Genomic DNA, 25,411 nt, shown 5'->3' on the forward strand with positions numbered 1-25,411 from the left:
GGGTCGTATGGTAGTTCTATTTGTAGTTTTTTAAGGAACCTCCATACTGTTCTCCATAGTGGCTGTATCAATTTACATTCCCACCAACAGTGCAAGAGGGTTCCCTTTTGTCCACACCCTCTCCAGCATTTATTGTTTGTAGATTTTTTGATGATGGCCGTTCATTCTGACTGGTGTGAGGTGATACCTCATTGTAGTAATGATTTGCATTTCTCTAATGATTAATGATGTGGAGCATTCTTTCATGTGTTTGTTGGCAATCTGTATATCTTCTTTGGAGAAATGTCTATTTAGGTCTTCTGCCCATTTTTGGATTGAGTTGTTTGTTTTTTTGATATGGAGCTGCCTGAGCTGCTTGTAAATTTTGGAGATTAATCCCTTGTCAGCTGCTTCATTTGCAAATATTTTCTCCCATTCTGAGGGTTGTCTTTTCGTCTTGTTTATGGTTTCCTTTGCTGTGCAAAAGCTTTTAAGTTTCATTAGGTCCCATTTGTTGATTTTTGTTTTTATTTCCATTTCTCTAGGAGGTGGGTCAGAAAGGATCTTGCTGTGATTTATGTCATAGAGTATTCTGCCTCTGTTTTCCTCTAAGAGTTTTACAGTGTCTGGCCTGACATTTAGGTCTTTAATGCATTTTGACTTTATCTTTCTGTATGATGTTAGGGAGTATTGTTTTTAAATGCCAGCAAAATCTCTTTTTTAGGTAAAGGAAACATTTATGAGAAGACTAAAATTGTCCATGCTAAAATTTCTGGAGGACTTTTTCTTTCCCCCTAAAAAACTCACAGTGACAGTGCTTTAACTGTATCGAAGGATCGGTTGTTGAGATCTTCTAATAAGCAGGAAATCCTACAAAATCTTTTATAGTGACTTATTTAGGCTACTGACTTCCCAGCCCCTTGATAGCCAGTAAGCTGTAGCAAAGTTACATGTGAGGAAAGCTGCACTGTTGAAAGACCACCTGCAAATGTCTGCTGGACAGTTGCTTCTTCAAGATTTGTTCCAGGCAAGTCCAGGATACATAGACCAACATAAACCCACAGACACAATATACATCATTATGGTATAATATATACAGTATAACAAAGACTATCAGTTTTCTTCCCCACCTCTAATTGTTTGTTTGTTTTTATTGAAGTGTAGTTGACTTAACAGTATTATATTAGTTTCAGGTATACAGCATATTGATATTACATAATGATCACCACTGTAGTTACTATACGTCACTATGACTGGAAGTTTGTACCTCTTAATCCCTCTTAACCTTTTTTACGATCCCCTCACCTCCCTCCCCTTGATTGATTTTACCATTTGGTTGGTAGCTGTTTAGGATTTAAACCTGCTATTCTTTTTATGTTTTCCCTGAGTTTTTATTATGGGAAATTTCAAACATAAAAGTAGAATGAATGGTATAACAAGCCTCCATAGAGCCATCATCCAGCTTCAAAAATGACAGCTCATAGACAGTTTTATTTGTGTTTGTATGTCCTCCACATCACCTCCTCCCTCCCCTCTGGGTTATTTTAAACATATTCCAGATATTGTAACTTGGCATCCGTAAATATCTCCACTTGTATCTCTAAAAGACCAGTATCCTTAAACACAGCTTCCGTACCATCACACCTAAAATAATAAAGAATAATTCCTTACTAATCATACATTGAGGCGGTGTTCATATTTCCCCAGTTGTCGTATAAAGGTTCTTTTTCAGTTGTTTCGTGAAATCAAAGATTTAACCATTGTCATTGATAGTTATGTCCCTTGGGACTCTTTCAGCCCATGGGTCTCCCTGCTTTGCTCCCCCACTTTTTTTTCCTTGCATTTTATTTGCTGCAGACACCTAGTTGCTTCCCATAGTCAGTATTTTGCTCATTGCATCCTTTGGCATCATTTAACATCTTCCGCTGCCCTCTCTATTTCCTCAATTGGTTTTAGATTTAAAGGCTTGATCAGGTTCAACTCAAATATGGACAAGAACGTTCCATAGGCATTGTTGCCCATCTCCATGAGGAGCACATCATGTCCAGTTGTCCGTCTTTGAGGGGTATCAGCATCCCTTGATCATTTTTGCCTAGATCGTGTATTTTGATAGTGTTTACAATTCTGTTATTCTTTCTTTAGGTATTAGTCGAATATGCCTATTAAGAGAAAGTTCCCCCGGTTATCTCTTTGGCTCCTGGGTCTAGGTTTATTGCTCTTTACCACCCAGCTGATGTAGCCCCCCTGGTGTTCCTTCAGGTCCTGTGTAAACGGCACCCTCGTGTGCAGCACCACGCAGCTGTGGCACGGGGACCGAATCCTGTGGGGCAATAACCACTTCTTCAGGTAACAGCTTGTGTTCACTAGTATGTTCACTCATACACCTTTTCTCTTATCTGAGTGTAAAACACGTTGATTTTCTCTAATGGTGAAAAACCCCACAGAATTAATTTACCTAAGAGGAAACGGCGAGATTGGTTGAAAGACTTTGAAAGAGAAACGGGCCCGCCAGAGCATGACCTGGATGCAGCCAGTGAGGCTTCCTCGGAACCAGACTATAACTATGAATTTGCACAGATGGAAGTTATCATGAAAACGCTGAATAGTAATGGTAAGACCCTTACGCATTTACTTTCTCACTCTACTCTTTAAATAAACCTGAGGAGAATTTGAGCATGGCTAGAGAATTGTCAGTCTGATCTCTGGTGTATCAACTTGGGGATTCTGTTGCAGGAATAAAGATTTTGACCTTTTTATTTATCTCTATTTCTGGATTTTTAGCTTCAAATACCCCTCTTTTTAATTATAAAAAGGAAGTATGAAATAAAGGCCAGATGGAAAGACAAGTGTAATGTATTACTCTGAAGAGTATAGAATAACAACAAAAAAGAACATCATTAAGATTAGGGATTAACATTAGCTACTGGGGCCTTGGACAGCACAGCACAGCACATGGAAGACCTGTGTTGGAACTCCAGCTTCATCCCACTCTGTTACTTGCTCACCAAGTTGGGAGGAATCTCGACAGACGTTCCAAAGTGATGCTCAGACATCAGAATCCCATTAATGGCTCATTTAACAACATGCCTGAGCAACAAGTCTCCTGTGAGTGGTTTTTTGAAAGCCCAAAGAGATGCAGGGTGTGACAGGAGGGTGCAGCTCCAAACTCCAGGTGGAAGAATGCCCATCAGAAGAGAGATTATTTCTTCAGATGAGGTTACAGAACTCTAGACATCTCTGTGCTCTCTGTGGCATATCCAGGTGGTATCCATTTAATCATGTATCATCCCACATCACAGATTTCTAATTTTCTCCAATTGCTACCGTCTTACCATATATATATATATATATAAATATTTATATTTATATATATATAAATATATTTATATAAATATTTATATATATATGACCCCCCTCAATAACCAGTGAGTATTTAGCACTCGCTAAATACTCACTTGTTAATTTCTCCAGGCTTCTTATCCAAAGCAGTTCATCATCAGTGGCCTGGCTCATGGTGTTAACATGAGTATCCATTTGTGTTCCAGATCAGGCCTTGCTCTCTCCAGTGTTGGTTTTATCCATTTAAAAGTAATGTTTCCCCTTCCTTATGCTTTACTCAATCCCACTGCTAAATGGAGCTCCCCTGCGGGGCACACAGATGTGCTCTGTTATGATGCTGAAATGCTGGTGGCCGGACAGAGTTCACGCCCTTCACCTCTACTGCTAGGTGGCTTCCCGATCATAAGCCTGTCTGCCTGGTGGTCATCCCCTTGGTGGTCCTATTTGAAGATTCTCTTCCCTCTCCTGTGGTTTCAGACGAAGCTCCTCCACAAACACTGGGATAAAGGTTAACTGATTGGCTTTAGCATGAGGGAGCTTGACTGGTTCTTAGCAGTGCTGCTCATTGGTGCTTGTGCTACATGCTTTGGCCAAATCTAACATGATGGGGAAGAGGCTGAAGTTTTCTGCCTGGCCTTTGCTGCCTGAGGTGCTCTGAATTCTTGATGGAGGGATGCTCCCTTTTCAGTTATGACCCTTTCCTCCCCATGTCCCAACTCCATGGCCTTCCAGTGGTTAAAATCCGGTGGCTGTTCTTTTCCCCGTGTATCCAACAGCACAAAAGTGTCACTCGTATTATTGCTACTCTTACTAACGACTTGATTCCTGTTGACAGCACAGCAGTTCAGGACATAGTACTTCTGGGTGAATAGTCACCTGCATTGTCCCAGTAATAGACTAGAATAACGGATTTTCAAATCTCTAGAATAAATAATGATCTGAAACCCAGTTCATTTGAATTAAGAATAAAAGCAAACCTAGTACCCGTAGACCATAATATGTTCTTCCTGAGGGTTCGGAATAGGAATCAGATATTTAACTGTTTTCACACAGTCAATGGCAGCTCTAAAGTAAAGAGCAATTAAGGGGCTGGTGAAGGGTCATAGAGCTTATTCCATCTGGGATTAAAAGGTTCTCTTTTTCCCCCGAAAGGATCTACTTCCCTTTGATTTAGTGCCTTGGGCATCTTGATATGAATTAATTCTAATTCTGTGGGTCACGTAAATTCCCTTCAACCTCTACACCATTACCCTCTCTCTTTTCCATTCTCGGGACAGATAAGGAAGAGATATGGGAACATATGTGTATGGATAACTGATTCACTTTGTTGTAAAGCAGAAACTAACACACCATTGTAAAGCAATTATACTCCAATAAAGATGTTAAAAAAAAAAGAAAGAAAGAAAGGGGTTCCTTTCTCTCATCCTAAAACACCTACCTCTTTGGTTTCTTGGCCTTAGGCTCTAGGCTTACTGAGTTTTAAAACAGTTCATACAAGAGGAAGAAAGAAGATAGGGAGAAAAAGGAAACTGTTAACATGCTCTTGAAAAGTGGATTTTGGTTGTTTGAGAACAGACCAGATCATCTTCGGCTTCTGTCCTATGCCATATCATAGAGTCAGAGTGACTTGCTGATTAGGATGACCTTTTTAAGAATATGTTGTATAGTGATAAAGGCTTAAAATAGGTTAATTAATTTGAAAAGAAAATGTTATCAAATATGTCTAAGAGAAAAGTGTTTCCAGACTCGTGTTGGGATCAGAGGAGAAAAAGAAACCTCAGTCCCTGTACCTGTACCAGGTTTGTGTGTAGCATAGCCAGACCCAGAGTCTCCAGGCAAGGCTTCCCAGGCTGGTCTGTGGCAGGCTTGGGGAGGGATGCTTTGAGTTGCTCTCTCTTGCATATCTGCATGTTGATTTGTGGCCACTGAGAAAGCCTGGTGAGTAGTAGGGTTGCTATGTCGTGGCAGCTGCTAAAGCAGTTTAAAAAGGCCTCAGTCACATTACCTCTGCATTGGCATGGAACCCCCTACCTCAGCCATCTGGGATCATGTGTGTTTCTACTTACCACTGACCAACAAGTAGAAATAAGAATTAAACATCTTATTCAGTGTCTTTTCGCAAAAGCCCTAGAATATGATTTTATAAAAAAATTGGTGTGTTTCCCAGTTTTCTCTCTCTGGAAAAGATTCGTACACACTCAGGGCCCTAGAAATGAATGGTGAGGACCCTGTCCTTTCTTTTTTAAACCTAGAGCCTAAATAGAGAAAAAATATATGTATACTGTTGGAGAAATATGTATATTTTTTAATTCTGAGAGAACTTTTCTTCTCTAGCCCTTACGTGTAAGATTTCTTTAAACTCCCTCAAAAAAGATCACCATATTATTCTTTTTCTTTCCGCCCCCCCCCCCCCCCCCCCGCCACCCAGCAGTTCTAGGGCTACGTTAGAAGTTCTAATCCTTTGGAGTATGTCACTTTTCACTCTGCGGAAAAAGTCTTACCCACCCATGGTCTGCCTTTGTGTAAAAGGGTTTTTTTTAGGAGTCCATTTTCCATTGGCCTTTCAAGTTAACATATTTCAGGGACTCTATGTCAGGACTCTATGAAGAAAAGTATTCAGCTTTGAAAAAATAATGAATTTGAGAATTTTATATCAGCAAAGAACAGTATTTTTTTTTTAAATCTACTCTTTAACAGAGTACTAATTCTGAGGAAAACATTGGAGGTAAGAGTACAGTTTATTACTAAGTTTATTTCCTACCCCAGACAATTAGCTCTGATCTGAGTTCAAAACCCAGTTCTGTTGCTTATTAGCTGTGCAATCTTAGGTCAGCTACTTCACCTTTCTGAGTCCCAGTTTGTCTCATCTTTGAAATGGGAATGCCATCCACCCTTAAGTTTGTTGCAAGGCTTTCATGAGATGATGCATGCAAAGCATATAGTGCCTCTACCTGAGATATAGCCAGCAGCCAGTAGAGTTATTATTACTGCTGTGGTTGTCATTTTTCTTAAAACAACTCACCTATACTCTGCATATCTAGTGATTTTTAAAAGTACTTTCTACTCTGTTTTGTATTGTTTAACCCTGTTTTTAAAGCTAACGTGCTATTTTCTTTTCCTCTTCTCATATAGAAAACTACTAAAATTTACCTGCTGATTTTACAAGTTGATAGGGTCTTCTGGTAAAGTCAGTCAATAGCTATCATGAGGTGATGTAAAAATTCCTCTTAATTTCCTTCTCTTATCCTGGAAATTAAAATGAGCGTCAATATATAGAAATACGACACGAACAGCGCTGAATAATAAGCAAGTGTGTGAATCTCAGGCTAGTCTGGGAATACGAACACATCTCCTAGGTCCCGTGTACTTCAGGGAAATGTTTACCATTATGGTGATTTCTTTGTTTACCATCCAGATTGTCTAAAGTAGTGTTTCCCTAGAGACAGCATGACTTTTCTCTTTAGTGCATGTGGTCAGTGCCTTCCTTAATCTTTCTCCATCATATCCAGGCCGTTGGTTGTTACCAAGCTAATGTCCTGCCATAGCCAATTAGCTCTTTAGGACCGAGTCCTACCTACGCCACAGCCACCACTCGTCACAGTCGTGGCCCCTTTCAACAAGACCCATTAGTATTTCTAATACCTGTTCACCCACGTGTGTGTTGGTGATCTCTCAATCTGCGAACGCAAAAAATCAGAAATAGTTGCAAGTGAATTGCTTTCTTGACTATTAACACCTGAGAAATTGCCAGACCGTATCCTCAGTGTTTTCAAACCTATGCTGTGATCTGTAAGTTTCCTCTCACATTAGAGAAATTCAGGAGTAATAAATTTGTGGCTAAAATCAGAAATACAAACCCTTTGCCATGTGCTGAAACCAGTGCTAGAAGAGCATTAAAAAGTGACTATCGGAAAAATCAAATCTCATGTGGCTCTGTCTTTGAAGTTGTCTTAGCTTTCATTGAGCTTTTCGGTGGATAGAATCCCATCCCCCTTTCCTCTATCCTCTGCTTTTCGCAATTGAGTGATCTATCTAAACATTAGGATGAGCTCATCAAATTGAAGAAAGTCACATAGTAGATGTGGGGAAACTTTACCCCCAGGGCATTTATCTAAAATGTTAAGGAAAAGGAAGCGGAGAGGATTTCATCTGGCCTCACAGACAGCACGTTGAACGGCTCGATTCTGGGGGAGGGGATGGTTTTCGCTGAAAGAAACACCCACCGCTGAAGGCACCTTGCCTTGTCTCTTGGCTCACCAGACCCAGTTCAAAATGTGGTTCAGGTCCTGGAGAAACAGTACCTGGAAGAAAAGAGGAGCGCCCTTGAGGAACAGCGGCTCATGTATGAGCGGGAGCTGGAGCAGCTCCGCCAGCAGCTGTCCCCAGAGAGGCGGCCCCGGAGCGGCGGCCCGGACCGCCTGGCCGACGGCAGCCAGACAGCTCAGCAGAAAGTGACCCAGTGGGCAGAGGAGAGGTACGAGGGGAGCGGCGGTGGAGGGGCCCAGAGTCAAGGCCTCGGGGCCTTGGGGGAGGGGGTCGTGAGGCGTGTCGGAGCGGGACAGACCTAGCAAAGAGGGAAGTCTTACGCCCGTGTCTGGATTGTTAGCACTTGCCTTTCCTTTCAGAGACAGCATTGATTCTCAGTATGTCTACTGTGATGCTGGTTGTTAAAGATTACACCTGCCCCCTCACCCTTTAGTAAAAATGGTACCAAGTTAGAATACCACTGTTTGGTCTTAACGTAGAGAACATTTGACTAGTCCTTCAGCATAAAACCGTTTCTTGTTTTCTATTTCTTTTACTTTGGAACCCATTTAAATACAATTTTAATGTTAAGAAATCTACTAAGTGTGATTTTTTTTTTTTTTTTACCTTATGACTTTATTTATATCAGAACTGAGGTAGTGGTGGAGGAAACGGTAACAAAAACAGCCACAATAAGGACGATAAATTATTGCTGAGTTCTGTTGTGGTCTTACCGCAGTCTAGGAATGGTGCTTATTTTATTTAATGCTCCCAACAGCATCAAGCCATGGGAACTATTCTTTCTGTCTCGTAGATTGGACAATCATTTTAAACATCTTCCCTCAGTCACCCATTAAGTAAATGAAAAGGCCAGGGTTTGAACCCAGGTCTGTTGATAGTCCATTATCCTGTGTTGTAATAAAAATAATGGCGCCTGACGTTTCTTGACCGTTTATCATGTGCTGACACTCCATGCAGTCGAAAATCCGAGTAGGACTTTACAGTAGATCCTTGATATCTGCGTTCCACATCCACAGATTCAACCCACCATGGATCACAGTGAAAAAAAATCGGTATCTCCGTGGGCCTACGCAGTTCAAACCCACATTGGTCAAGGGTCAGCTGTACTCTTTATTTCATTCAGTGGGTAATTTTTGCATATCCTATGATGGGCCATGCACTTGGTCAGGAATTAGGTGTAGTGACAAGCAAAAAAGACACGGCCCCTGCCCTGGGGTTGCTTACAGCTTCGTAGAGGAGACGGACATTATGGGTCAGATAATCACACAAATAAATGAAAAATTGTAACTATGACGAAGGCTACTGAGGCAAAAGATGTGGGGCTGGGAAAACATATAATAGGGTTCGGACCCAGTTAGGCTGTTAGAGAAGCTTTTACCAGGAAGTACTATTGTGTAGAGTTGAGAAACGAATTTCTGCTGTCACAGAAGTCCCTACTTCTCACCTTTTACCAACTGAAGAAATCACGTAAAACACTTTCTCCTTACTGGCTCCAGATCTCCCCCACCCCAAAGCACACAGAAGTCGGAATCAATTTCTTTTTCCTAAAGGATTGCTTTATTGGGTTTTGTGTGTACGTGTGCATTACCATATCAAAATCTAGTTGTTTTCAAATGTTATATAATTTAAAACATGGTTTGAAGTTAAGTCACCCCACATGTTTGCTCCCCATCTGTGGTTACCAGTGGAGAGCTCACGGAAACCTGGTGGGAGGATAAGAGGTGAATTGGCAAAAATAGCTTGAAAAATAATTGTTTGAGAGGAGTTTTCTGCTACTTTCTAACAACATGACTCACTTGGAAACGGACATGCTCATGTGCTTTTCTGCTCTGCCACAGGGATGAACTCTTCCGCCAAAGCCTGGCAAAACTGCGGGAGCAGCTGGTCAGAGCTAACACCTTGGTGAGGGAGGCTAACTTCTTAGCCGAGGAGATGAGCAGACTCACCGACTACCAGGTGACTCTGCAGATCCCTGCTGCAAACCTCAGTGCCAATAGAAAGGTAAGAATGTTCTCAAAGAAGCTGAGAGCAAGAGGTACAACAGTAGATACTGTAAGTGGAACGTAAACCTGGCATCCACAGAGCATCCGTGAGGAGACCCTGACGTGAGCCGGAGGGTTTGTTCTTTTTAAGACGTCCTTTAGAGACCTTGGGTGTATATGCCTTTGGATATTTTATGATCAGCATATGAGAATTAGGGGGGGCTAAAAGCCTTGCTAATTTAAATGCTTTCTTTAAAACAGTGAAACTGGGGAATTCCCTGGCAGTCCAATGGTTAGGACTCGGTGCTTTCACCGCTGTGGTCCCAGGTTCAATCTTTGTTTGGGGAACTAAGATCCTAGAAGCCACTGGTATGGCCAAAAAATAAATAAATGAATGAATAAATAAATGAATAAATAAAACATTGAAACTAGAGATATATATAAGTAATTCCTCCTGCTTTTCTCCTTCATATAAATGCCTCCTGAAATGGGGGAATGTGTATATATTTTGTGATAGTACCATTCTGAGAGTGAATTCTTCAGAAGGAGAAGAAGAAGGAAGACTCATATGATACCTGTTTTTCATACACAGAAGGATTCTTTGCAGCCATTGGGAAGTTTCCTGTCATTTCAACTTGAAGAAATTTTCATTTAAGGAGAAACTTTGGAAGAAATAATTTTTCATCCATTCATTTTTCCCTCCATCAAGCGAGCTAGAAACGAGTCAGAGAGTATCTCGTCAGTCTTCGTGCGTTTTTAGTCTTTTGACCAAGTAGTTCTCCTTTGAGAAATTTATTCTAAATCTGTACTTATAGATGTGTTCATAAACATTTATGTGCTTTTGTACCAGGACACTTATCACAGTGGCCTTTGTAATAGCAAAAATTTGAAGCAGCCATGATATTGACCAAGAGAATAATTAGTCAAGTGAGTGATACATCCCTATAATGGATGGCTGTGTTGCTATGAAAAATCATGTTTATGAAGAATATTTAACCACACAAGAAGGTGAACTGTGGAGAGAGAATTGGGATAGGAAATTTGTATATTGGTTTGGTTCTGATTGTGATAAAAATAAAATGTGTGTGCATGGGTATACAAAGAAGATTGAAAATAAACCAGGATATTCCCTAGGTGATAGGGTTTCATCTTCTTTTGTATACATTATGTGTGGTTTTTTTTTTCCAAACTTTCTACTTTATGATAATACATATTGCTTCAACAATCCGAAAGAGTTATAACGAGATGTGTTATGTTTGTTTTTGGTTTTTGTTTTCCTTCATTCTGCAGAGAGGAGCGATAGTGAGCGAGCCTGCTATTCAAGTGAGGAGGAAAGGAAAGAGCACCCAAGTGTGGACCATCGAGAAGCTGGAGAATAAATTAATTGATATGCGAGACCTTTATCAAGAATGGAAGGAGAAGGTTCCTGAGGTAAGAGGGACAAAATGTAAAGGAGCTTTGGTTGTGCTAAAAGGACAAGAACATAAGTGATTTAATCGTCAGAACACACATCTGTGCGTCAGTGAATATCTGGGACATTTGGGACATTTATATTAGAAATGTAAAGTGAAAGTGATCTTGAAAGGATCAGTTGGGTTGGTCATAAAACATGTGATCCCCACACAGATAGGAACGAAATGAAGAGAACACATAGCATGTTCTTATTGGGTTGCTGCTACATTTCAAGTGAAGTGAAGTAGGACAAAGTGAATTTGTGCTGTTTCGTCAGTGCTGTTAAAAATCAGCTTAAATGGAGCCAGCGTGGATTTTGTATTCATTAGCATATGTTCATGCTCCCCTAGCTGGGTTCATGGCTAGGTAGATGCTAAGAATAATTTTAGAAAGCATGATCCATTTTTTCTACATTAGTAATGGAAAAAAAGATTCAGTGAAGGAAATGAGGCAAAGCACAGGGAATGAAACCTTGCAGGTGGGGTGTGATAGGGAAGACGGGGTGTGATAGGTGGGGCTGTAACCAAAGAAGAGCTCTCCCTGCCCTTATGTCACTTAACAAGCCCCTCCCGTGGGATAGTTCTGGTTTATTCGTGTGACATGATTCTATTTTTACTTCTTTTTAATTTATTTGGGTAAGTGCTTTCTTTTTAAAACTTTTTAAAATGCTGGTTTTAAATAGTATTGTTTAAGTTGATGTTTTGTTTCCTACTCGCCTTCCCCCCGCCTCTCCTGCCATTCAGACAAAGCGACTCTACGGGAAACGAGGTGACCCTTTCTATGAAGCCCAAGAGAATCACAACCTAATTGGCGTGGCTAATGTGTTCTTGGAGTGTCTGTTCTGTGATGTGAAACTTCTGTATGCAGTTCCTATCATCAGCCAGCAGGGGGAGGTAAGGACAAGCCAGCCTCTGAGAAAATGGCCATGGTTCAAGTTTGGTTGTTTTTTTTTACATCTTTATTGGAGTATAATTGCTTTACAATGTTGTGTTAATTTCTGCTGTACAACGAAGTGAATCAGCTCTATGTATAGATGTACCACCCCCTCCCCTCCCTCTTGAGCCTGCCTCCCACCCTCCCTATCCCACCCCTCTAGCTCATCACAAAGCACCGAGCTCAAGTGCGTTTTTTGTTTTTTAATTCGATTTAAGTTCTGTTCTTGAGGTAGATCAAGAAACTAGGGTGAAGCATCAGGATCACATTCTTCTTTCTCTACTAATATCAAAAGAAACTATCAAAATTAAGGCATGGTTTTAAAAGATTATTAGAACATTTTTTTTATTTGTGGTTCACAAGTATTTTCTTTGTTTTAATCAAATTCGAAATCTTTTGGAAACCAGATTCAGCTCTGTGCCCCATATTGATTCCTCTCTCTCTTCTTTTTTTTGTGATACGCGGGCCTCTCACTGTTGTGGCCTCTCCCGTTGCAGAGCACAGGCTCCGGACGCGCAGGCTCAGCGGCCGTGGCTCACGGGCCCAGCCGCTCCGCGGCATGTGGGATCTTCCCGGACCGGGGCACGAACCCGTGTCCCCCGCACTGGCAGGCGGATTCTCAACCACTGCGCCACCAGGGAAGCCCTGATTTCTCTTTTAATCTCTCACCTCTGTAGTACACTTTAGCTCCTTCCTGGCCCTAAGTGGTCTTTACAAGATACAACTTGGGAGGATTATTTTGAAATTCTAAAATATTCAAAGAAAACAAGCTTAAGCATCCCACTGTTACCTCCTCCTTTAAAAAAATAATCCCCCTCATATTTCATTTATTTCATTATGTTGGCCTTCTGTCAGCCTGAAACATTTCAGAAAATGTTCAAGTTCAAACTTTTTTATGTTATCCACTTCAACTGATGTTTTCATTTTAAATTTAGTAACATCCTTACTTCCTAGCTTATCCTTCAATAGCATGCAAACTTGGAAATACTAAGTTATTTTTTGTGATTCTTAGAGCAGACTAAGAGTAGGGTGCCATTCCGCCCAAAGGGAACCCAGAAAATAGACCCTAGATTCCCAGTTGTGATGTGTAAGTACACAGCTCACATTCCACATGTAGTAACCCACCTGTGGACATGATGCTCTAGGAAAATAGTGGGCTAAGTTGCTTTTTCCCATGTTAACAATGGGCACAACTCCGATGGCAAAGAGATCTAGTGGTTGAGTCCCTAGTCAGGGTTTCTTAAGCTAGGGTCCATGGTGGGCTTTGAGTATTTTGTTAACCCCCTGAAATTATACTAAAAATGTATTAGGCTCTCAAAAAACGTTGGGGAAAAAAAGCTTAAGAACCACTGTCTTCTCACCGTTTTCTCATATTTCCTTTCTTCCCCTCCTCTTGCTCCTTCCTCCATATTTGTCTCACTTGTCAAATACCGTCAACTAATTTCTCTCAGGTCCTGGGTGTCAGGGCCAGTTGCTCTGTGGAAGTTAGATCTGAGCTACCTTTAAAAATAAGCCTCACTATGTAAGATGACACAGCAGTGCCAGAGCATGTGTCCCCTTCACAAGTCCAGTCATTATGACCTAAAACTGTGTTGCCAAAGAAAACTTGGCCAGTTACCACACTCTGAGAATGCAAAGGTCAGGGTCATTCCTATCCTTAAATCGGTTCTGTGAAACCAGCTATAAGAGAGACACTGCTAAACTAGCACCAATGCAGAGAACCACCAGGATATTCTGGAAACTTAAGTTCCCCCCACTCCCTTTTTTTTTTTTTTTTTTTTTTTTTTTTAGAGAAACAGTCTTAGGGCTTCCCTGGTGGCGCAGTGGTTGAGAGTCCGCCTGCCGATGCAGGGGACACGGGTTCGTGCCCCGGTCCGCGAAGATCCCACATGCCGCGGAGCAGCTGGGCCCGTGAGCTATGGCTGCTGAGCCTGCACGTCTGGAGCCTGTGCTCCGCAATGGGAGAGGCCACAGCAGTGAGAGGCCCGCGTACCGCAAAAAAAAAAAAAAAAAAAAAAAAACAGTCTTAAAGAAACTGTTTCCTTATAACTTGGTGGCTTTGTATTTGTCGCTCCTCCTGGAGTAGGTCTCACCCCCTTACTCTTCTCCCAGCCCTAGGGTCACTTCCATTCTCATTCTCTGCTCCCAAGAGGGTAGGGGAGAGGCTCCATGAGCCCAGTGGCCACGACTGTTTGGTTTACTGTTGTAAACACAGCACTTAGTACAGTTCCCGGCACACACTCGATTCTCAGTAAATATTTGTTGAGTGGATAAATTTATCTGCTAACAACCTGCATGTATCTCTGTTAGGACAGCTAGTCTACACTGGGTTTTTATTTACTTATTTGTTTGTTTATTTATTTGTTTATTTATTGGCTGCTTTGAGTCTTTGTTGCTGCGCGCGGACTTTCTCTAGTTGCGGCGAGCGGGAGCTACACTTTGTTGTGGTGTGTGGGCTTCTCATTGCGGTGGCTTCTCTTGTTGCAGAGCACGGGCCCTAGAGCGCGCGGGCTTCAGTAGTTGCAGCACACGGGCTCAGTAGTTGTGGCTCACGGGCTCTAGAGCACAGGCTCAGTAGTTGTGGCACACGGGCTTAGTTGCTCCGCGGCATGTGGGATCTTCCCAGACCAGGGCTCGAACCCGTGTCCCTTGCATTGGCAAGCGGATTCTTAACCACTGCGCCACCAGGGAAGCCCCCTACGCTGGGTTTTTAATTCTGTGTCTTTCCCCACTTGACTGTGAGTGCCCAGACAGCGGAGCCTGTGTCTTTATCGTGGTGTTCCCACGATGCCAGGTGTTTGATCAAATGAGTAAATGAATGAGTATGTGAACGAGGGAAATAGATGACTCCAGGTAGAATGTGATAGTTGCCTTTGTGCTGTTCATGGGCTGCCTGTAGAAGAAGGGTAAGAATGAAGATGACTCCGGGAGGCAAGGTACAAAGGCAAATTTGGCTCAAAGTAAGGCAGAGTGATTACAGGGCAGGCGATGGAGTGGGCTGGCTCTGGAAGTACTGAGAGTTTCCCGTTGCTGGAGGTGGCCCAGCGATAACAGTGGAGCTGCTCGCTGGAGATGTTGTAGCATGCTTTCCATCTCAGGTCAGTATTGTCCACGGGATGTCTTTTAATCCCACGGCGCTCTGGTTCCTTGACCCAGGTTGCCGGGCGTCTCCACGTGGAAGTGATGCGAGTCACAGGCACCGTCCCGGAGCGCGTGGTGGAGGATGACTCCTCGGAGAACTCCAGTGAAGGCGGGAGTCTTGAAGTTGTAGACAGCAGCGGGGAAATCATCCACCGAGTCAGAAAACTGACGTGCCGGGTGAGGGCGCAGGGCTGGGAAGGCTCAGATAAATGACCTTTTCAATTCAAAACAATTTTATGGAAAATCTTAGGAGTTCTTCATAGAACATGGTAAAAGTTAAACTTTCTGACGATAAATACAATAACAGACAGTACTTTTCCCAGAAGTGCAGCACACTTTCTGATGACAGTTGTATGAAATTTCAGAAGTCTATGTATGTGGCATGCAAGGAGTGCATATTGTTTAGTGAATCATGCTTTTCTAGTAAAGGTCACAGCTGTGTCAGAAACTCGGTCATTAGGAAAGTTTGAGAGGGATGTATGCATTTGTCACCGTGCTCACATACTGTAATTATGGAGCTGTGGTACACATTTCATTACAAGTAGGTAACCCTTAATGAAGTATTTTCAGCTGTCAAATGGATGACTGATTTATTTATTTCATCACCTACTCTTAAATTTGAGGTAGCTGGATATGAAAAGAATGCATAGTTTGTTTTCTTTATGAGAGTTATGTTTGCATTTTTTTTCTCCCTCCAGGTAAAAATTAAAGAGGCAACTGGGCTGCCCCTAAACCTCTCAAATTTCGTCTTCTGTCAATACACATTCTGGGACCAGTGTGAGTCCACGGTGGCCGCCCCAGTAGTGGACCCAGAGGTGCCTTCCCCACAGTCCAGGGATGCCCAGTACACTGTGACCTTCTCTCACTGTAAGGTACAAATGCCGTTACAAAATGAGCTACTTGGGAGACAACCGGCTGCGGCTCAGTTCAAAAGTCTACTTGTAACTTAGAGTTTTTTCCCATATGAATGTTTCATAAACATAATAGGTTTATTGAGCTTTTTAACCTCAAAACGTACTTTAATACAAATTCAGATCGTTTGAAAGTGTTTAAAATAAAATCTGGGGACTTCCCTAGTGGCGCAGTGGTTAAGAATCCACCTGCTAATGCCGGGGACATGGGTTCGAGTCCTGGTCCAGGAAGATCCCACATGCTGTGGAGCAACTAAGCCCGTGTGCCACAACTACTGAGCCCACACGCTGCAACTACTGAAGCCCATGCACCTGGAGCCCGTGCTCTGCAACAAGAGAAGCCACTGCAATAAGAACCCAGGCACCACAATGAAGAGTATCCCCCGCTCGTCACAACTAGAGAAAGCCCACACGCAGCAACAAAGACCCAATGCAGCCAAAAAATAAATAAAATTTAAAATAAATAAATAAATAAAATAAAATCTGAAAGACCTCTACCTGAAATCTGTGATGACCAGTGACAGTTTGCTGCATATTATGTGTGTGCAAACATATGTTCATACACATAAATGGCCAGAGATACACACTCTTACAGTCATGCATGCATAATTTTAAAAAGTTTTTTGCAAAAATGTGATCACATTTTACAGATTGCAGAATTGCATTTTATTATTCTAATATACATGAGCATCTAACCATATAAGTTGCTGTAGCTATTTTTCATTCTTTTGAATTCTAAGCATAGCATTCTAAAGTCCCGTATGAGCTTTTAAAGATCATACAAAATGAGAGAGGCGAATTTTTGGTGAATATTGGTTGGACCTATTTTGTGACATCAGCTACTCTTCCTGTCTTTCATATCAGACTGCCAACCAGTCACTTCTGACAGCCAGACTCTAGCCTCTGTGTAATTTTGTTTTTCTTTGGACAATTCTTAATAGATATTCAAGACCCCTTCTTTTCGAAATTGTGCCTATTCTTGCTGGTTCTACAGTTAGAAGACAAATCCATATCACCACCTATAAAATTTCCCATATGTAAAGTCCCAAATATTTCCCATATTTCCCATATGTAAAGTCTGTCAAGGTTTTTTTTTGAAAGGCTGGATTTCTCTTTTTTTTAAATATTTATTTATTTGGTTGCACCAGGTCTTAGTTGTGGTAGGCGGGCTTCTTAGTCGCAGCACACAGGCTCCTTAGTGGCATGCGTGTGGGATCTAGTTCCCTGACCAGGGATCGAACCCAGACCCCCTGCATTGGGAGCACGGAGTCTTATCCACTGCGCCACTGGAGAAGTCCCTGTCAAGTTTTTATTTATTTGTTTTTTAAAGACCTTTTTGGATGTGGACCATTTTTAAAGTCTTTATTGAACTTATTACAATATTGCTTCTGTTTTATGTTTTGGTTTTTTGGCCCCAAGGCATGTGGGATCTTAGCTCCCCGAACCAGGGATCGGACTCGCACCCCCTGCATTGGAAGGTGAAGTCTTAACCACAGGACTGCCAGGGAAGTCCCCTGTCAAGTCTTTATTTTTATGAGAATAGCCCACTTTTAATTTTTACCTGTATTCACCAAGTCTGTTTCTTAATTCTTTATTAATCTTTTGTTGTTGTCGTTATGGTTCTCTGAATACTCTGTTAAATATTCCCCATCTTTCTTTGGATCCAAAAAGCTGCTTATTTAGAAGGATGAAACCTGGATTTTAAGGACATGCTAGTTAACAACTGGTTTAATAGATGCTAGTCTCAGAGACCTTGGACTCACTGTGTGACCTTGAGTTTTTTTTTGTTTTTTTTTTTTTTTTAACCTCTGAAATGCGTAGTTTGTGCTGATTGGTCATGAAGTTTATTTTCCTTTTAAAATTCTGGCCTCGTCTCCAAATAAAATAAGTTAGGTAGTATGAGGTTAAACCAATACAGCGCAGCCCTTTCGAGATATTAGAATCACCTGAGATTCCACTGAGATGCTAATGGGAAGGAAGTCTGCCTGGTTCCTTGCCTCTGCTTTGTTCCCGGTGGTTGCCTCACCGATCGTCTATTCAGCCTCCATTTCCTCATCTGTTTGTATTTCACAACAAAGAGTTGGAGTGGGAGGGTTTAAGAGCAAGAGTGCAGAGTCTTGGAGATAATCATATAAAATTTAATTCTGTTTTGGTCTTCTAAGCCATAGCAAGGAACAATCAGAAGTTCCCTTTTTTTTTTTTTTGCTGTGCTGATTGGTCTATTCTGGCTGAAAGTCAGGGTGGTCCCAGGGAAAAGAGAGTGAACCAGGAGGAAGGGAGGACAGACTCAGCTCTGCAACCAACAAGCAGTGCGATGTGGGGCTGCTGCTTTCCTCAGTGTCCTCGTATATTAAAGAAAGGAGTTCAGTTACCTCAGAATATCACTTCCCGTCTAATATCCTGGTTTCTTTGCGGTTTTCTGTGAAACAGCAGCGATGGTTTTAAGGTTGGGATCAGGCTAGCGTACTCTGAAATGAGTCGGTATACAGTTGAAAGTCAAAAAGGAAATTTCACAGATTCCTTTCTGCATAACTCCTGTTCCTCTTTCCTCTCCCCTGCGTATCCCAGGACTACGTGGTGAGTGTAACGGAAGAATTCCTGGAGTTCATTTCAGATGGAGCACTGGCCATCGAAGTATGGGGCCACCGGTGCACCGGGAATGGCAGCTCTGTCTGGGAAGTCGATTCCCTTCATGCTAAGACAAGAACGTTGCATGACAGGTTTGTGCTTGGCTGAGGGCTTTAGATGCAGGGTCAAGGCTCACCCTTGGACAGTGGTTGCAGATTAAGGACTCTCTGAGCCTGTTTCCCCCTTTGTGAATGAGAATGGTGAAAGGAACTGCCAGGCCCTGGAAAAATTCGACGGGGAAAGGAAAGTCTTTTCAACAAATGAGACTGAAACATCTGTGTACCTTTATGGAAGAAAAACACCTTGATCTTAATTCACATGATACACAACACTTAATCTGAGATGGAGCATGACTTTAAATGTAAAAGATAAAACTATAAAGCTTGTAGAAGAAAACAGAGAGGTATCTTCTTTTAAAGTGGATCATTTGCCTCTTCCGTGACCCAGCAATCCCACTCCTAGGTATTTACCCAAGAAAAATGAAAACATAAGTCCATAAGCAGCCTGGTACATGAATGTTTACGGCAGTTCTATTCATGATATCCCCCAAAGTGTAAACAACCCGATGTCCTTCAGTGTGAGAATGTTTGATAAACAAATTGTGTTATTAGTCATATAATAGAATATTACTCAACAATAAAAAAGGACTCTGTCCCACTCTTACATATTGTGGGTGAATCTCACAAACATTGTTCTGAATCAAAGGAGCCAGACCTAGAAAAGTACAATACTACGTGATTCCATCTATATGAAGTTCTAGAGCAGGTAAGACTAATCTGTGAGGTTACACGGCTGCTGTGGGCGGGGTGGGGATTGAGTGGGAAGGGGCCTGAGCAAACCTGCTGTGGTGATGGCGGGACGTATGCACAGATGTATGCATTTGTCACGATCCCTCCAAGTCTACGCCTGAGATCTGGACAGTTCACCGCATATAGGGTATACATCAATAAACGAAATGAAAAGAGCCCATACCACAGGACTGTTTTGAGTGTTAAACAAGAAAATAATCTATGTGACACACATAGCACAGTGCCTCACGGATAGCAAGTGCTCGGGGACTGGGGGCTTCTTCCTGTTGCTAACAATGTCCTGGACAGTGACATGGTCGTTTGTTGGAATGTGTTTCTGCAGGTGGAACGAGGTCACTCGCAGAATAGAAATGTGGATCTCCATACTAGAGCTGAATGAGCTGGGGGAGTACGCCCCTGTGGAGCTTCACCAGGCAAAAGATGTCAACACAGGAGGTGTCTTTCAACTCAGACAGGTACTAGGTTTGTCTTTGCTTGTTTCGTGTTTTCTCCCTGTCCCACTCTGACAGTTTCGGGAATTTTCTAGTCACTTGCCTCTTTGTTCCCTAATTCTTTCCCCTTCCTTGATCCTCTTCCCCCATCCCGCCCCATCCGCATTCCTGGCCCCCATTTCCGCATCACACCCCCGCCCCTGCAGGGTCATTCCCGGAGAGTGCAAGTCACAGTGAAGCCTGTCCAGCGTTCTGGGACACTGCCACTCATGGTCGAAGCTATCTTGTCCATCTCCATTGGCTGCGTGACTGCCAGGTCCACCAAGCTCCAGAGAGGGCTGGACAGTTACCAGGTGAGACCAACAGATTGCAAACAGTATTTAACAAAGATTGGTTAGTGCAGAATTAAGGCGGTCAGTGATCTGTGACAGAGACCTGTTCAGGAATATAACTGAACTCCTTGCCTTAAGCACGTATCGGGGAACTTCCCTGGTGGCGCCGTGGTTAAGAATCCGCCCGCCAATGCAGGCGACACGGGTTCGAACCCTGGTCCGGGAAGATCCCACATGCCACGGAGCAACTAAGCCCGTGCGCCGCAACTACTGAGCCTGCGCTCTAGAGTCCGCGAGCCACAACTACTGAGCCCACATGCTACAACTACTGAAGCCCGCGCACCTAGAGCCCATGCTCCGCAACAAAAGAAGCCACCGCAACGAGAAGCCTGCGCACCTCAACAAAGAGTAGCCCCCGCTCACCGCGACTAGAGAAAGCCCGTGCGCAGCAACGAAGACCCAATGCAGCCAAAAATAAATAAATTAGTTAATTAAATGAAAATAAATAAATAAACGTAAGGCCAGCGTTCCTCTTAAAAAAAAAAAAAAAAAAAAAAAGCATGTATCGGCCCCCGCCATCCCATCCATGTTTCCGTCCGTTGCCTTTTTGCTAGGTTTAAATTACTGTATTGGCTTAGTGCCAATTAATACTAAGTTTATTTATAAACACACATCAGTGCTACAGTGCTCATTTACTTTAGGCAGGATTTATTTTATATCTGGCCCGAATGATGTTGGGTGTTTGATATTGCTGGCTTTGGCCTGATCCACTTTTATCAATAGAAAGTTGCCCCCATACACTGGCATACTTAACCAGCTCTCTGAAAGCTTTACTTTTTCTTTTTAATTGAAAGTTGTCCTCATGATCATTTTTTGTTCATTAAATCTCCTTTTGCTAAACCTTCTTTTCTCACTTAAAAAAAATTAAAAGATGGAACCATCTAAGGATTCATCTTATTTACCAGTCACAATAAACTTTAAGATCAGGAACTTGTCCCCAGGGGCCTGAAAGAATGCCTGTGCTTCACCAAGTCCCCACGTTACTATCAGATGTAATTAGGGACTGGGAAGGATCAGACGGTTGAGTTCTGGTCCCCTCACTACCACACATGAGAGGGAACACACTCCGTGTCATGATGGGGAGAAAACTTTTCTCTGTAGAGTCTGGGTGTAAGCCCAGCCTATCTTGAGAAGGATTCATCTTCCATCTCAGTTTCCTTTTGGCTTCATGGCAGCAAAGACTTTACTGAGACATTGGCTTGGACTCTTGGACCGTAAGGAGGGCACAGCTGTGTCAGACACTGCCTTCCTCATCCCAGGCCAAAACTGCCTCCTACTCAAAGCCTGGGAAGAGTATGAATGGAGTTGTGAGGCTGGAGTCTGCTGTTTCCAGGGAGGCTTCTCCACCAGACTTTTCGCCATATGTGGAGTGGAAGTTGGGTTGTCCCTCACTTGGCCATCAGCTCTGGGGGCAACTGCAGGGCCTGGTAGAAAGAGCACAGACTTGGAGTGAGGAGATCTGGGTTCTTAAGTTTTGTTTGACTTAACTGAGTAATTTAAACTTCGAGTTCCCTTTTTCTTTCCTCCGAAGCGATGAGGTAGACGTAATAATTCTCTGAGGTCCCTTTCTGCCGTAAAATTTTGTGGCTTAATAAATCTCTGATCTTAGATAAAACTTTGAATCTGTGTGTGTGAGCTATGACCTATGAACATGGATCATCAACTGGCTGACTACTCCCGTTTGATGAACGTTGCAAGGATTGATTATTTGCACTTTTAAAAACAGCTATACCTCTTGAGTTAAAACTGATTTTTGTCAAAATTTGAGCTCTCAGATATCTGCCTTCCCCCAGTGCTGAATGCTCTTCTTATAGTATCTGTCATGCAAATTTAAACTGTGACTGTTTTAAAGCTTTTATTTTTCTTTGCTGCCATGCTCATGGTCATGTTCAGCACCATTTTTGTTGTTGACATAGTACTTCAGAATTATTTTGATGCAATAGCTTGAGCCAATCCAGAATATGCTGATGTCACAACGGTTCTACATCATGAAAGCTCAAGCTAGTTTTCGGTAAATAGAAGTATCTTCTTAGCCTAAAAGATAATGATAAATTAGAGCTGTTTGTACTTTATTCATTAACAGGAGGAATTAATTCGAGAAAAATTATTTCAGTAGTGGGCTTACTACTGAAGTTAGAGTTATCCAAATGAAAATGGTTACCAAACTAAAACTAAAGTTTATTTTAAAGTCTACACAGAGAATAATCTTTTTTTTTTTGGGGGGTGGTACGTGGGCCTCTCACTGTTGTGGTCTCTCCCGTTGCGGAGCACAGGCTCTGGACGCGTAGGCTCAGCGGCCATGGCTCACGGGCCCAGCCGCTCCGCGGCATGTGGGATCTTCCCAGACCGGGGCACGAACCCGTGTCCCCTGCATTGGCAGGCGGATTCTCAACGACTGCGCCACCAGGGAAGCCCGAGAATAATCTTAACAGTATTTTTAAAGCACTTTTAAAAGGCGGTATCTTTTGAAGTATACTTAGATATGAAAATAATGTAATTATATTTTTTAAGGCGTTTGAAAAAAAGTTTGTCTTTTGTCTGACTAGGCCACTCCAGTTCCTTTTTTAATATTAACCCTTCAATAACCATAGAAAAATGAAAGAAGGTTATTACATGGCCCAGTATTCATTTTGAGTAGAACTTGCCTCCATAGAGATGGATATTCTCTACAAATGGGGATTTCTTTATTCTTGTTTCTTTTTTTTTTTTGGTTGCACAGCTGGTGGGATTTTAGTTCCCCGACCATGGATTGAACCCAGGCCCTCGGCAGTGAGAGCACAGAGTCCCAACCACTGGACCGCCAGGGAATTCCCTCTTTATTCTTGTTTCTAAGGAAAATTGTCTCAAATAAAACCCTTTTTTTTCCCACATGATGATTTTGTTTTGCAAATGTTTTGCCAAAATGCTTAGTTTATGTAATTATTGTAAAATGTTGCCGTGGGTTTAGGACAGTTCTGATTTTTCTCACCTGATTGGCATGGATACTGACATCCAACAGTGGATAATGATAGCTCCATGTATCCAAAATAGTGGGCTGTGCTCTTACTGCAGTGGTACAGTATACAGAACCTTCTACAGTCTTCCCTCGGTATGTGGGGGGATTGGTTCCAGAACGCTCCCCCCGCTTGGATACGAAAATCTGAGAATGTTCGAGTCTCCTGTATAAAATGGCCTAGTACACTCGGCCCTCCCATCAGGAAGTTTCTGTGGTTGGTTGAATCTGCAGATGTGGAACCTGCGGATAAGGAGGGCTGACTGTACGTGGAGTCTTAGCTTCCCAGTGGGTCTTCCCCATGATGATTTCACAGTGACAGTGGTGTGGTGCAGGGACAAGGGCGCAGACCTGGCCTCCAGTCCTGACCCTGCCACTATCTGTGTGAGCCTTGGTTTCAGTCATTTCATCCTTCAGGCCTTAGCTGCCTCACAGCTAAAACCAGGAGGTTAAGCAAGAGACTCCCTGAAGTCCTTTCAAGCTCTGCTCCTTCTAAATCTCAGTCAAACAGCTCACCCAGAAACAAATAGCAACTGTTTGCATAACAGTGCCATAAGGGCTGACCCAGCGGGGTTGTGTCCAATCCCCAGCTAAGAGAATCTGAGAGAGTTCCCATTTTTAAATGACTGCTTTCTCTATTAAAGAAAAAAGTTAAATCTTAAATTCTCTACGTAATTATAGACAAGTGAATTGCATCCACTTTTTGAGATTCGGTTAAATGTTTTATCATGCCGATGTTGTGCGTGCTATCCGTTGTAATGTGTGTGTTAAGCTTAAAGACTTATTTTCCTTGTGTGCTGTTTGAGAAAAAAAAAATGCATGTCCTTTGTGTTTATTTTTTCCCTACCAGAGAGATGATGAGGATGGTGATGATATGGATAGTTATCAGGTATTTTACTGCTGCTGTCAATCCTGTGGCGTGGGGCACAGCTGCTGCTAATTGCCGGCATTCGCAAAGCCGAGGGCAGAGGGAGGAGGAAAGGAGGACCACAGAGCAAGAATATGCCGTTTTCCCTCGCTTTGGATTTGCTCTCAGTGTAATCAGGGATACAATACTATTTCTAGAGATTTCCCTGTCAGTTCAAAACTTGTAAGCAGACACTGCATTTTTGCTACGCCATCTCAAGTTGCTAGCTCCCAAAGCCTTTCTAAACAAGACCACTCTCACTGTATTAAATTGGTGATCTTAAGAATTGTAACTTATCCGTCCATAATCTTTAAGTAGACCTGTTTTTCCTATGTGAACCTGCAGTTAGCTCCTTACATCCGAGAGAGCAGTACTGTTCTAACGTGCCATTGTATTTTTAAAGACTTTTGCCAGATAGGAAAACTGAAGACATTTTAAGCACATAGTTTGGTTTAGCCAGTTTTCTTCTCTCTTTAAGGCCAATCTTATTCATAACCTGGAGAATTTAACTCTCAGCTTTAAATCTCGTTTTGGAAATCTAAGGGAGAAAAAATACGTGCAAACGTGAAATTTTACCTAGTCAGGGCTGACTGGCCTACTGTCCATGGAATGTGGGATAACAGTCACGGTCAAGGTGGCAAACCAAGAGGAAGTTTTCTGGGCTGGTTCCCAGTCTTTGTACTGATTCTCTACATAAATTTTAAAAGCATGTTTTCCTGGTGTGCCTTCCTATAAGTAAAATGTGGGTCCATTGTAGGTAAAGCCTCAGAAGTTCTCAGGTGTCTGCTCTTAATGTAACGTCTTAAGGGTTAGGCCAGAATTAGGCAAGTCAAAGAGCATCCTGAATAGAATTGGTAGGTGTCTTTCCCACCTCATAATTTTACTAAGAAAGAAAACAAGCAAGTAAAAACAAATGGTAGGGGAAATACCAGTATCCCCTTGGATCTCAGCAACGCCGTTAACTAACGTCCTGTGGCTGTCTGTGCCCTTCCTGCCACGTGGTTCACAGTTGAGTCCAGCGGCTGCTTCTGGGAGTTCTCGGCATGGCTGACTGCATGTTGGCTTCTTGCATGGGAAGTTTTCAGTTAGCCTCATGGTAGCGGTTGGAGGTAAAACCTTTGCAGCAAGTTTGAAAAGTTCTCCACTGATCTATTCTTTGCCTTTCAGAAAATACATCTTATTCAGCCATCGAGCTATGAATGATGAAAATGCCTGTCGTTTTCCATTACATTTGCTGCTATGTGATTTG

At 42.4% G+C, this 25,411-nt stretch overlaps 1 protein-coding gene across 1 annotated transcript in view; it reads left to right on the forward strand.

Moving 5' to 3' along the window:
* KIF13A (kinesin family member 13A) overlaps positions 1-25,411 on the forward strand; it is a 227,081-nt gene that overhangs the window by 176,878 nt on the left and 24,792 nt on the right. Inside the window, 12 exon segments of the mRNA XM_055079543.1 lie at positions 2,239-2,325; positions 2,424-2,590; positions 7,579-7,792; positions 9,423-9,585; positions 10,857-10,997; positions 11,762-11,911; positions 15,108-15,269; positions 15,791-15,964; positions 18,572-18,723; positions 19,763-19,895; positions 20,078-20,224; positions 24,106-24,144. Of these exon segments, the coding sequence (XP_054935518.1) occupies positions 2,239-2,325; positions 2,424-2,590; positions 7,579-7,792; positions 9,423-9,585; positions 10,857-10,997; positions 11,762-11,911; positions 15,108-15,269; positions 15,791-15,964; positions 18,572-18,723; positions 19,763-19,895; positions 20,078-20,224; positions 24,106-24,144 (1,729 nt within the window).

This window comes from Physeter macrocephalus, chromosome 18, assembly GCF_002837175.3.
Source record: "Physeter macrocephalus isolate SW-GA chromosome 18, ASM283717v5, whole genome shotgun sequence".
NCBI classification, from domain to species: domain Eukaryota; kingdom Metazoa; phylum Chordata; class Mammalia; order Artiodactyla; family Physeteridae; genus Physeter; species Physeter macrocephalus.